This window comes from Fusarium proliferatum (genome assembly GCF_900067095.1).
Source record: "Fusarium proliferatum ET1 genome assembly, contig: FPRO_scaffold005, whole genome shotgun sequence".
In the NCBI taxonomy this organism is placed as follows: domain Eukaryota; kingdom Fungi; phylum Ascomycota; class Sordariomycetes; order Hypocreales; family Nectriaceae; genus Fusarium; species Fusarium proliferatum.
In genome coordinates, this window is record NW_022194794.1 from 1141259 (window position 1) to 1153776 (window position 12518).

Consider the following 12518-nt stretch of genomic DNA (forward strand, 5'->3'; position numbering starts at 1 on the left):
AGAAACCTGCAACTTTGCCCCTCGAGTTTGCGATAGTGAAGTGGCAGAAAGTTGATGCCCACCAAAAGCGGTGAAGTTGTATGGCGGGGTAGTTGAGCACTGTAGTTGCCTTTCTGTAGAGTGATGTCAAAGGTAAGAAAACAATATGAGAGACGTTGTGAAACAAGTTCCAGATTCTTCAGTGCATACATATATCCTGGGTTTCGAGGTTTTTGATATAAGTCTTATCAGATTGGTCCAATTGCTGAAGCCCTCTTTGTCATCATGGATGCCAAACTCCGAAGCCGGCTGTCCCGTCATTCCGCAGACACGGCCCCACTACAGTATTTCTTGGGTTGAGTGACGACAGCGAATTTTGGTGGCCAACCCCTGTATTTCTTTCTCCATCATCGACCTTCAAAACACATCAACACAGCTGAGCTCGACACGTCCACAGGTGGCCTGTCGACTCAATTGACCTCCAACATGGCCTCACTACGAATTCCTGCCCTTCGCCGGCTTGTAGCCGCCCCCATACGTACCACCCGAGCTATCAACCAGCGACGATGGGCTCAAGTTCACGATATTCGCTTCCTCGCAACAACCCAACCGTCGCAAGCCGTCGTCGAGAAGTACAAAGAGAAGCTGAACCAGAAGGCCCAAAAAGAGGGCCTCCAGAGCATCGACCAGCTCAAGGCAGCTTACGCTGACAAAATCGATGCTGAGCGTCGAAAGAGTGGCATTGAGATTCCAGTTGGAACAATTCCTCAAGCACCCGAAACACCAGTTGTTCAACCCAATGCCGACGACCCCCCTGGACAAGACCAACCCACCAGAGACCCTCGCGATCCTCCTACCACTCCACCTCAATACCCTCCAACCGGCTCGGATAAGCCTGCTATCAAGTCTCTAAATGACATCATTGACCTCCCCAAGGCACGGGAGCTCCCAGAGAAGGAGCTTACAGCTATCTGGCGTCTACGACATGCCTCATCTGAGCAGAATCTCTGTGCAGTAATCCCTATGTCTACATACAAGGCCATGGAGGATGCTGCACGAATAGCACCTCAGTTCGTCCTCCCGGTGCCTCATCCCGCCCAGGGCGCAGAGATTCACTTCTTGCAGTGGACCTTTGATGCTGCGTCCAAGACCAGCACTGTTCTGTTCACCCAGCTTGCTGAATACAAGAACCGAGGCGAGTTTGCGCAGCCTCACACTACCATCACACACCACCTCGACCTTGCCGATGAGCGAGGTCTGGTTTTGATGCAGGGCCAGGTCCTGCCTGATCGAGGGGTTACACCAGAGAACGCCAAGTGGCTACTCATGTCTCTACAGCGATTCTATGGTGGCTGGGATGGTGAGGAAGTCGAGCTGACTGGTGAGCGTAAGGATAGGGCTGAGGAGCGAAAGAAGCTGCTGAACTGGTTCGCAGCTGGCGACTCAAGATTCAGCGTTGACAAGTTGCTGGAGGAGGCTGAACGCATGGGTTAAGTATCGGTGCATTCGGTTTCAACCATGAGTTCCGCACCATGACTTTGTGTTAATACAGGCAAAGAGCCCAACATCCACCTAAGAAAGGCGATGAATTGTAGAATATACGACTAGTGTACAAGATAAGGTAATTCAAACACCTACCGCATCCTACGATGCTTTCTCGTTTGCCGTGATCTTATTTCTTCGGTATAAAAACGTCGTAGAGTTGCTACTGAGCACTGCAGCTGATCAGGTACTATTAAGTATGAGACATCACCTAATACTAACTTAATCCATGATTAAAATGATTTGTCTAAACTCGTTGCCTCGGTATTCAACGTAATGTGACCAACCTCAACGCCATCTAAACAACACTATCGCCCCATAATGAAGTTCAACTCGAATCATCTGACAGTGTTGATGTTCATAAAACCAAGCAGAGGTATCTGTAATACGATATCAATCCATAATGCTCCAATTCGTATATCCTTTTTGTGTTCCGTGTATCTCCGTAATCGTCTTTCATCTCGGTGTATTGCTTCGTGTATATCGTTATTTCTCTTCGAACACTTTCTAAGTCTCGCCACTGCTACTCGATTGGCACTCCTCTACCATATCTTCTTTGACAGACAGTTTCGTCTTTTCTGGTAGCACCGCCTCACAACCCTCAGGAACACGGCAAATATCGCGTGCATTGCATGTCTTCCATAGAACCTCACGTACTTCTTTGAAAACCTGATCGACCGCATCCATCGCCCAGATGACATCTAGATGTTCGTATTCAGGGATCACCTTGCTGTGAACCAGGTTGACATGAGGCTCGCGGCCCTTCTCGAACCGCCGGAGCAGTTTCCTTCCGTCAACAAGATCGTCGTTACCACAAACCCACATAGCCATAGGTGGTGCTTGTTTGTTGTACCACGCGGTAGAGCCCTTGGGATGTTTCCGATGAGCTTCGAGCGCCGACGAGGTCCTTGGCGTCACGGGTCGTCCGTCTCCCTTAGAATCCATGTGCTCCTCAGCCCTAACAATCTCTTTCGTCGACAAGATACATTTGTGCTTGGCAAAGCACTCTCGGCCAAGCCACCACCGCATAGACTCGGCGCTGACGTAAACGGGCGCAAACTGGAACATGCGATTGCGAAGGCCACGATCCCAACGGACGTCAGTCCAGTCAAACAGGAACGAGAAGACTTTGTAGCCAAGCCAGCCATATAAACGGGGATCTAACAGTTTGTGCATCTGCATCATGAAGGGAATGAATGCATGGATGCCAAACATGAGACGAAATAGGCCTGGCGAAATGATTCGCATGAACTTGAAGTACATTTTGCCGATTAACGGCCCAGCATATGCAGCTGGGGCCAGAGCACAGAATACAGTCAGCTTCTCTCCCAGCTCAGGTCGTTGTTCTTTGGCCAAGGCGACAAAGGTTTGAGTTGTACCTTGGGAGTGGCAGATAAGGCCAATCTTTTCGAAACCCGTCTCTGTGATGACTCGCGAAGTCAACGCGGGAAGATCGAAAACACCCATCTGTCTAATATTCCAGCACCACATCCTCGGGTCGCTGTACTCAAGCAGTGCATGCTTGGGCTTGAATCCGCAACGGTTGTTGCCAAGCCACACGTCATAGCCAGACTTGCACAGCCAGAAAGCGAGAGAGTCGTCATCATTACAGCAATAAGCACCCGAGCTTTGTAGGAGACCATGCATGAGCAGCACGGGGAACTTTGGCTTCTGTGATGGGTCTTTGAGCTTCTTCCTCTGGGGTTGGAATACCTCCGGCCCCAGATCAGACCTCAGGCTTTCCTCGAGTTCAGTATACTCCTTGGGGTCGTAAACATGCCATAAGTCGATGATGAATCCATCCTCGGTCTGAACCTCAAATGTCTCAACATCTAGACCAACCCTGCGCGCATAATATGCGACGTCACAGATGATTGGGTCTGGTCCGCCTTCGGTTGGTGGGAATTCCTCAGCATTTTCCATCCTGTCTAGCGTTCGTCCATTTGATGGTTTTTGCTTCCAAGCCTTTTCTTGCTCGTGTCTTGCTTGAGCTCTACGTTTCTCCTCTTCATAGAACGGCCTATCAGAATCAGGATCGCGAAAAGTCAACCGGTACCAGATATTCTTCCAGATCATGGGCGTCGTCGTAAACAATGAGCCCAAGACGATAACTCCGAGAAATGCCAGGCTGAGAAAGAATGCGCTGATTCGAAAGAACATGCATTGAAGATTGCGCAGCATATTTGGAGGTCCATAGAGCGGCAGTGGAGGGAAGAGAGGATTGGTATGAGAAGGGGGTGTCTGTTTTCGCAATGTGCTGTTGCTGTTGGACTTTTGTAGAGATGCGCCATTCTGTTCCGAAGGCAACTGAACAACTTTTTTTTGCTCGGGGTTTGCTTTCTCGATGTTGGATATCTTCTCCTTGGTTTCATCCCCTGCTTTGATTTCGACACTCTCAGGCTTGCCTTGAAGCTCTTCCCTCAGGACATTGAGCTTATGCGCCTCCTGCAATGGCACACCCGGGAGTCGTTTTCCATCTGAAGTGATGATGACAGGATCATGGGGCGTGACAAATTGTGCTTCAATTGCAACTCCGGGGTCTTCGCCTGTTGGGTGTTGGTGTGAGAGCTTCTCAGCTTGTTGTGTGAATTGGACGGCTGTCTCGGCGAGTTTCTTGCCAACAACTTTTGGGTGATGCTCCTCCGTCGCAGTTGACGAGCCATGTTGTTGTTGTGTCATAGTTTCTATGCAATTATGGATTATGATGACCGACTCGGCCAGTAGAGAATGTGTAGATACCAGATGATAATATGGCTATGGCTGTGCAGAACAAGTACCTAGGTAGTGGTAGTCGAGCGATTGGACGACTGCCGGCCTTGAGATGCGCCTTGGAAGGGAGATCTACCGTTCAAGAAACAATCCGCATGTCGGAAAGGGGATTGATTATAAAGGATTACGGAGATACAAATCCAGGACGGAGATGGCCAATGCAAGAACAGGTCAAGGATCGATAAAAAGAGGGTGGGATCATAAGGAGAATAGATCAGATGGTGTACGTCCAATATTCCACTTAACGGACATACCGATTGTTGGCTTGAGTCTCGGTTGTTATGCGGTGTATCAGGGACTGGCGTGATGATGAGAAACTGTCAAAACAGTCTAGACCGAGCCTTTTCTTTTGTGATGGTTAGAAAGAAGGGTAAACGCCGTTTCAAATTCATCAAACAGGCCGGCAATGTTTAATCATGGGAAGTGACAGGGCAATCAACTGTGAATGGTCGCTAATAAGATGGAGTTGCGTCATGGGAAGTCGATAGAAGCAGAGTTTTGGCCAGACAGCCGGATTTGTGGCGGGACTGCGACTTTAATGAGCAATGATCCTTGCTGAAAAGCATGTGAAGGCTGTCAAAAGGGGTCTAAGAGATCATCTAATTTGCGTTCTCAGCTGTACTGTACTGTATGTTTTGGATGATCATGCCGCAATAGACACTGCCAACGGCCAAGAATTGATGATGCGTGTGACATTCTTTATCTGAGTACTGCTTGCTTATACAACTGGGGAAATGATAAGACCGTATTCGCGTCTGGCGTCTTAAACGATTACCTAGAGGTCCATGATATATGATTTCGTTTTCGTCTACATGTTGCTGATACTAAATATACTTGAATAAGTTAGACCTGAACAAAGTAGGATCAAGTATCCAATGCCGCTTGTGTCATTCCTCATGTAAGATAAGCTTAGTATTTTCAGCTCCTGTTGATCTTGCGCTGTGCTTCGTTTCTCCAATTGAAGCGTTGCAGGGTCTCGCCACGAATCGACCAACCCTGGACTTGGCTTTTTACCCCAGGTTGGAGACGCTGGAGACGCTGGGCTCTGGAGTTGCTGACCGATACCCGCCTGTAGATTTAGGTAGGTGCTGGTAGCAGACTGAAGGAAAAATTGGGTAGAATCTTCATCCAAGGTGACAAAAAGACTTAGACGAGGTATCTTTCTAGCTTAGGGGACTATTTGACGAGTTTACTTCCATTTGGCATCTTCTATTTTTTTGCTGTTGCGCACGCTCTCCGCGTTCGGGGCACCTCACGGGCTTCTCGGTCTCGGTACGTATCTCGGAGCGGCAGAGACCCCGTGTAGCACCTACCAACCTTAGCCAAAGCTGGGAGAAGCCGAGGCAGGCCACTGTTGCTGCTTCGGTCGCTCTGAGCCGCTGCCGAGCTCCAAAGCCACCTCCAATTTCTTAATCTCAACCTCACAGTCAGTAGCTTCATCCTCATCCCCTTGGGGTTTCTTTTTTTTTTTTTGTTTACGCGCAATTGTATACTCGAGATTGCTCTTTCTTGTTTGTTTGTCCAGACCTTGCGATTTTACCAATTGAAGGATTCCCAAAGCAATGCAGTGATCCCCGCGTTTGCGCCTCGAGCTTCCTGTTACAATATCGTCCTCCGCAAACTTTAACACATTCCCTCAAGCTTGACTCCTTCTTAAGATGGCGTCCTCTTCAAAGCCAGCTTTGACTTCAAACAGGCGGAGGAACCGCAGACGGCGTCAGGACAAGCCTGCCATTACGGCAAAACTGGTGCTTGACGATCATATCAAGAGCGATGTCGGCATAGTATCCGAAGACATCTTTCGAGATCTCTTCCCCCATCTAGGTAACGGTAAGTGAAGCACATCTTTCATTACAAGTCAATGCTAGAACGAAATCTCAGCTCAACTCTACCAAGGCGCTACCGAAGACGTCCACCACATTGCGATCGCTCCGTGGATACCCAATGCCAACCCTACCGACAGTCCATGGTCAATTGTACCCATTATCGAGTCTTCTGCACTCGCGCCCTCGACCGTCCGATTCTCACCGTCTTCTGCTTCCCTACAAAGCTTTGCCGTGACGTTACAACAGGTCGCGCCATCCAAGCTATCAAGTCACAGCCGCGGCGGAATCGAGATCCTCGTGCTTGACGTGGCGCCCGTTCCTCTCGAGACCGTCTTTGTGAGCCTCGAGAGTGAGCTGACGAAACGACTGGAGAATGGGGAGGGTACCTTCTTCCGAGACCACCCTGCCAGCTCCAAGGCGAAAGGAGCCGATTCAACTCCGGATGGGCGCCTTGTGACTTCTCTTCGAGCTGCCCTGAGCAGTCTAAAGGTTGTACACGCAGGCGATCTATTTCCACTTCCTCTTCCGCCGCACCCTCTTACACACGTGCCTCCGAACCCCGGAAAGATCATGCTGTGCGAGCCTGTTGCTCAAGGTGTTTTAACGGAGTCAACCAAGATCATTCTCATGCGCGGTCGTGTCCATACCAAGCAAATACGTCGCGTTGCTTCGATGACCGCTAGCCAACAGCTTAATGGTGTACCTGAGGATGAGGATGATACCAGCAACGACCAGTTCTACTCTGCAGCTGAGGATCGCGATAAGTCAGGAATGACGACCGAGGATGTGGAGTCTGCGACCGAAACCGAGCCAGATATGTCTGATTTCGACAATGAGGACGAACTATCAGATGATTCTATGGACGATATGATTTCTTTGCAAGCGCCAACCTTGCCCACTACCAATGCCAGCGGTGTATCAACACTACAGCCAGGCACGCCTATGACGGTTGGGACACTTCGTGGCAGGAAAACAAATGGAATCGCAACGCCTGGCTCCGTTTTCTCCAATTTCACCGCGACCACTGCTCGACCAGACCGACCTCGAGGTCGTCTCTTCAAGGCACAGGGTCTGATGGAACAAATTCCGACAGACCTTTTACATCCGAAGCCATCCTTAGAAGACGACGAGGAAGCGCGAATCTATGTCGATGTGACATCGCTGAGCCGTATTGGATGCTTTTCTGGAGATTGGGTACGAATAGAAGCTGCAGAGGAACCCCCTGCGAATGGATTTGGTGCATTTGGCCTCGGGAGTTTTGGACAAGTTGAGTCAGAGCCTGCCAAGTGGCGACCCGTCCGAGTCTATGGTCTTCCTGAGGGTTATTCGCAACGGCCAATGACCAGAATACCCAGCGCTAAGCATGGCGAGAGAAGATTGTCTTTCTTCGAATCCCAGATTCAGCGGCCCGCCAGCCCCACGGCCTACGCCTCACCTATCCTCTTGGCCAATCTAGACGATGCACCCTATCTGCGTCTTGCGCCCTTAAAAAAGGCGTCGTATCAAGGCAAGGGGACAATCCCTCGATTTACAAGTGCAGCTCGCCCCCCTTACGCTCGGGATATCACTATTCACCACATTCGAACTCCTATCTCTGCTGAGCGAGCTTTCCAAACCGCCGTTCTGGGTGGCCTCAAACGGTATTTCGCACACAAAATTCGCCTTGTTCGAAGCGGCGATCTTATCGCTGTCCCAGTCGACGCTGAGCTTGGCCGTACGCTCCAGGAGATGCCTGGCGCAGGAGGATCCGAAGTGGACGATGTGATGGCACTCACTGCTGGTGGACAGGAGGGAGGAAAGCAACCTTCTAAGTTCGACAGCGTAGCATGGTTCAAAGTTGGACATATTCAAATCCAGAAAGCTGATGAGGACGAAGATGGAAGTGCCGAGGCTTTCTGGGGATCAGTTGCGTGTATTGATAGTTCATCTGTTGCAATGCATGGTTCAGGCTTCGAAACAAGTCGCATACCAGGTATCAAGCAGAGCACATGGCAATATTACCTTGGTCTCAAGAAGACACCCAAGAAGGCATCGGAGTCGACCCCTGCTCCAATTCAGGAGCCCGAGTTGCCATATGTGTCACCTCTCAGGCGCCAGTTGAGGGAGTTGATCGCAGCAGCCACTAGCGCTAGAGCGATTCATTTGAAGATGCCTCCTGTCGCAATTCTGTTAACGTCAACACATCGAAATATTGGAAAGTTGACTCTAGCGTCAGGCGCTTGTTCCGACATGGGTCTTCATACATATAAAATCGACGCGTACGATATACTCAGCGAGGGAAGCGGTAGTGGAAGCGATGTGAAAACTGAGGGTTTTCTCAGGACGAGAGCCGAACGTGCCATGAGTTGTGGTCCTGATTGTTGTGCTTTACTTGTTCAGCACGTCGAGGCACTCACTGCTGATCGCATCGAATCAACAATCAAGGAGATTCTAGAAGATACACGAGTTTTGATTGCCACAACGAATGAGGTCGATAAAGTACCCGATGGCGTTCGAGCCTTGTTCACACATGAGTTGGAAATGACAGCCCCTGACGAAGCGGAGCGTGAGTCTATTCTGAAATCCATCATTAGTGATAGGGGTGTTAGCCTCGAGCCTTCGATCGACCTCAACTCAATCGCTCTCAAGACTGCTGCACTTGTGGCTGGAGACTTGGTTGATGTTGTTGAGCGTGCCTCTATCGCTCAACAGTCACGACTGGAGCAGCTCTCAGCCAAGAATACGCATGATAACACGATTATCACGGTACGAGATGTGCAAGTCGCTGGTGGCCCTCTTGCCCGCTGTCTTACCAAGGGGGATTTTGAGATTGCCGTCGAGGCTGCTCGCAAGAACTTCTCTGACTCTATCGGTGCACCCAAGATCCCCAATGTTACCTGGGATGATGTTGGTGGTCTCAACAACGTCAAAGAAGCCGTTACTGAGACCATTCAACTACCACTCGAGCGCCCTGAGCTGTTTGCGAAGGGTATGAAGAAGCGATCAGGCATTCTGTTCTACGGTCCTCCCGGAACTGGAAAGACATTATTGGCCAAGGCGATCGCTACTGAATACAGTCTCAACTTCTTCAGTGTTAAGGGACCAGAGCTTCTCAACATGTATATCGGAGAGTCCGAAGCCAACGTTCGACGCGTGTTCCAACGTGCTCGCGATGCTAGACCTTGCGTCGTCTTCTTCGATGAGTTGGATTCAGTGGCACCCAAGCGTGGCAACCAAGGCGACAGTGGTGGTGTTATGGACCGTATTGTCTCCCAGCTTCTGGCAGAACTGGATGGTATGTCTGGAGGTGATGATGGCGGCGGCGGCGGTGTTTTCGTTATTGGAGCAACCAACAGACCAGATCTTTTGGACCCTGCCCTTTTGCGACCTGGTCGATTTGATAAAATGCTTTACCTTGGTGTCTCTGACACCAACGACAAGCAGCAAACCATTCTGGAAGCTCTGACCAGAAAGTGAGTTGATACCATCTTCCTCTAATACAGCAACAGTGGCTAACCTATTTGCAGATTCACACTTCATCCATCAGTATCCCTCGCTTCAGTGGCAGAGAAACTCCCCTTCACATATACCGGTGCCGATTTCTATGCCCTTTGCAGTGATGCAATGCTGAAAGCCGTTACACGGCAAGCCACAGCTGTGGACAACAAGATTCGCGCCATCAATTCCGATCCAGCAACCCAACATCCCATTTCCACGGCATATTATTTTGATCACTACGCCACCCCTGAAGACATTGCCGTTATGGTTCAGGAAGAAGACTTCCTGGCGGCTAACGATGAGCTCGTGCCCAGTGTCAGTGCTGGCGAACTGGCTCACTATGAACACGTCCGGGCAACCTTCGAGGGAGTCCGAGAGAAAGAGCCGGAAAACAAACCACCTCCAGTCCAACGTGTTGTCTCAGGGGCGTCGACATCATCCAAGGGCAAGGGCAAGGCGGTTGCTTCAGGATCGAGCAAGGGCAAAGGCAAAGCGATCGCATTGACGAGCGGCGACGAATTTGATGAAGAGGACGAGGTGGATGACATGAATGGCAGATCTAAGGGTAAGGGCAAGGCACCTATGGGATTCCAAGATGGAACAGCCAGCGATGACGATGGATTATATTAGTTGGGGATGGATGGACCATTACGGCATTATATAGCATTTTTTGTATATTGAGTGTTTGAGGGGAGATTGGGTATTTCTTGTTATTAATGTCATGGTGGTATATCGGTTGAGTTTGACTAGACTCTGTACACTATTATTTCCCCATCTGACTAGAACCAACATTGAAGCAAAATTCCTTGATTCGTTCTGCTCATATCGCTCTTACTTCTTGGCGTCCTTCTTGACTTCTTTCTTGGTATCTTTCTTCGAGTCCTTCTTATGATCCTTCTTGGAATCCTTTTTCGGGTCTTTCTTCACGTCTTTCTTGGTGTCCTTCTTGGCATCCTTCTTGACTGGCTTCTTGGTGTCTTTCTTGACATCTTTCTTGTGGTCCTTTTTAAGGTCTTTCTTCGAGTCTTTGTGAGAGTCTTTCTTGATCTCTTTCTTGATGTCCTCGGGCTCTTCTTTAGGCTTGTCATCTTTGGCAGCTTCTGCAGGTGCTGCTGCTGCCGCCGCCTCGGGTTCTGGCGTCACTAGAGGCTTTTTATTTTCTTCTTGCTCATCGTCTGTTTCGTCTTCCTCATCGTCTTCGCTGTCCTCATCACTATCCTCATCAGTGTCCTCCTCTTCGGTCTCCTCCTCATCGTCGTCCGAATCATCATCGTCCGACTTTGTCTCAGCCTTCTTTTCCAATTCGGGCTCTTCCTTTATGGCCGTCTTAGCTTCCACAGCCTTGGCCTCGTCTGGGCTCACTTCCACACTGGCTCGTTTCAAGGAGGAGATTGAACCTGGGCCGCTTTCCTTCCAAGTGCCACTTGTCGGACTCTGAATAGTGTTTCGTCCTGCATCCGTCTCGGCCCATGAACCGGATGTCGGTGACTGGATACCATCGGTCTTTGCGACAGGAGTTTCTGGTTCCTTAGATTTCCCAGTCTCCTTTGCGCTTGTGTCCTCCTTCTTAGCCTTCGCCCCATCCTTACCATGGACCTTTTCTCGCAGAGTCTTCAGGCGAAGTTCCTTAGCCTTTTGCGCAGCTTCGTCGGCGACGGATCGGACAGGTAGGGCCTTCTCTTCCTTCTTAGGTTCTGTGGAAGCCTTCGGTGTGGCAGAAGATGCAGCGGCCTTGGTTGCCGGTAGCGGAGGCGCAGCAGGAGCAGGCTTTGGAGCAGCAGCGGCGCTGGCGGCAGCAGCTGCTACAGCCTTTGCGACAGGCGAAGGGGTCATGGAAGCAAGAAGGCCGCCGGTAAGGTCGATAGGCCGTTTCAGCGGGGGCTCGGGAAGCTTATCGTTGATGGAGGGGATGGTGAATTCGTCGAAGTAAATCGTGACATGCTCCTTGAGCTCGCCATATTCGTTCCATTCTTCGATTTCAACAATGTCCTACAGAAAGCGACATGCATCAGCTATACGAGCCATGGTAGTACTAAAGGGGATGTTTGTCGTACACCCAGAACCCAGCCCTCCTGAACCAGGGCAGGAAGTTTCCTCGGGCGACCGCTCTTGTCTTTACCGGCTCTTCGGCCCCATAGCAAACGAGCCTTGGTGTCGACGGCAATGTCGACGGCTTTGAAGGGAACCCGGTTGGCGCGTAGGATGGTCTCGAGACGTGAGGTGGCCGTGACGATGTGGGACGAGCCAGCTGTCAAAGAAGTGAAAATAAAGAGGGCGGGGTCGGTCAAAAGGTTGGTCATTTTGGATTAAATATTAAATAAGAGTTTGATATGGTTTGATTTGATTAGTAGAGAGTGTGTGTGAGTTGTTCGTCAGGGTATTCGCATTATCTGGTGGAGTTATGGAATGCGGTTGGGTTTCTCTGGACAACTGTCAAAGCAATGGAACGGTAGTAGGGGTAATGGAGCTATCCTCATCAGCTACGTAAGCATAAGGTGTCGCAAGGTACTGTGTCTCATAAAATACCAGGCGGAGTACTTGGACGCCCAGAAACCTATAGGGGAACCGAACTCCTTAATTATAGCGCTCCAACTTGGAGACTCAGTTGGAGGCATGATGCGGGGGCGGGGCATTTGGAACTGTTGCTGCAGGAGGATCTCCTGAATGCATGAGGGTGCTTTAGTGGAAATAAAAATGCATGAGAAGGGTTTCGAACTACATTAGATGTCAGAAAAGTGTTTGGTGATTCTTTTTCTGACTGCCGATGACGGGAGTCGCCAACTGAAAGATGCAATACTCTCAGAAACAGAAACAGACAATACAGTGACTGAAATGTACATGTATCGTTTGTGTGGCTGATACACATCTCGTGTTAGTGATATGATGTTATAGTGAGGCTGTTTGAACTGCATTATGAAAGAAGAG

The 12518-nt window shown here is 50.0% G+C and overlaps 4 protein-coding genes across 4 annotated transcripts; 2 read left to right on the forward strand and 2 right to left on the reverse strand.

Moving 5' to 3' along the window:
* Positions 1 to 465: 465 nt before the first annotated feature.
* On the forward strand, positions 466 to 1473 carry FPRO_10649 (uncharacterized protein; the record flags this gene model as incomplete). The annotated part of the gene is made up of 1 exon (XM_031231635.1): positions 466 to 1473. One exon carries the CDS (start codon positions 466 to 468, stop codon positions 1471 to 1473), a length of 1008 nt encoding a protein of 335 aa, XP_031081652.1.
* A 555-nt stretch (positions 1474 to 2028) lies between these two features.
* FPRO_10650 (uncharacterized protein) lies at positions 2029 to 4200 on the reverse strand (the record flags this gene model as incomplete). Its single annotated transcript, XM_031231636.1, has 1 exon — positions 2029 to 4200. The coding sequence occupies one exon, from the start codon at positions 4198 to 4200 to the stop codon at positions 2029 to 2031; it is 2172 nt and encodes a 723-aa protein (XP_031081653.1).
* Positions 4201 to 5948: 1748 nt separating this feature from the next.
* Positions 5949 to 10223, forward strand: FPRO_10651 (putative peroxin-6; the record flags this gene model as incomplete). Its single annotated transcript, XM_031231637.1, has 3 exons — positions 5949 to 6120; positions 6172 to 9568; positions 9623 to 10223. 3 exons carry the CDS (start codon positions 5949 to 5951, stop codon positions 10221 to 10223), a joined length of 4170 nt encoding a protein of 1389 aa, XP_031081654.1.
* Positions 10224 to 10424: 201 nt separating this feature from the next.
* Positions 10425 to 11893, reverse strand: FPRO_10652 (uncharacterized protein; the record flags this gene model as incomplete). Its single annotated transcript, XM_031231638.1, has 2 exons — positions 10425 to 11582; positions 11648 to 11893. The coding sequence occupies 2 exons, from the start codon at positions 11891 to 11893 to the stop codon at positions 10425 to 10427; spliced, it is 1404 nt and encodes a 467-aa protein (XP_031081655.1).
* Positions 11894 to 12518: the final 625 nt, after the last annotated feature.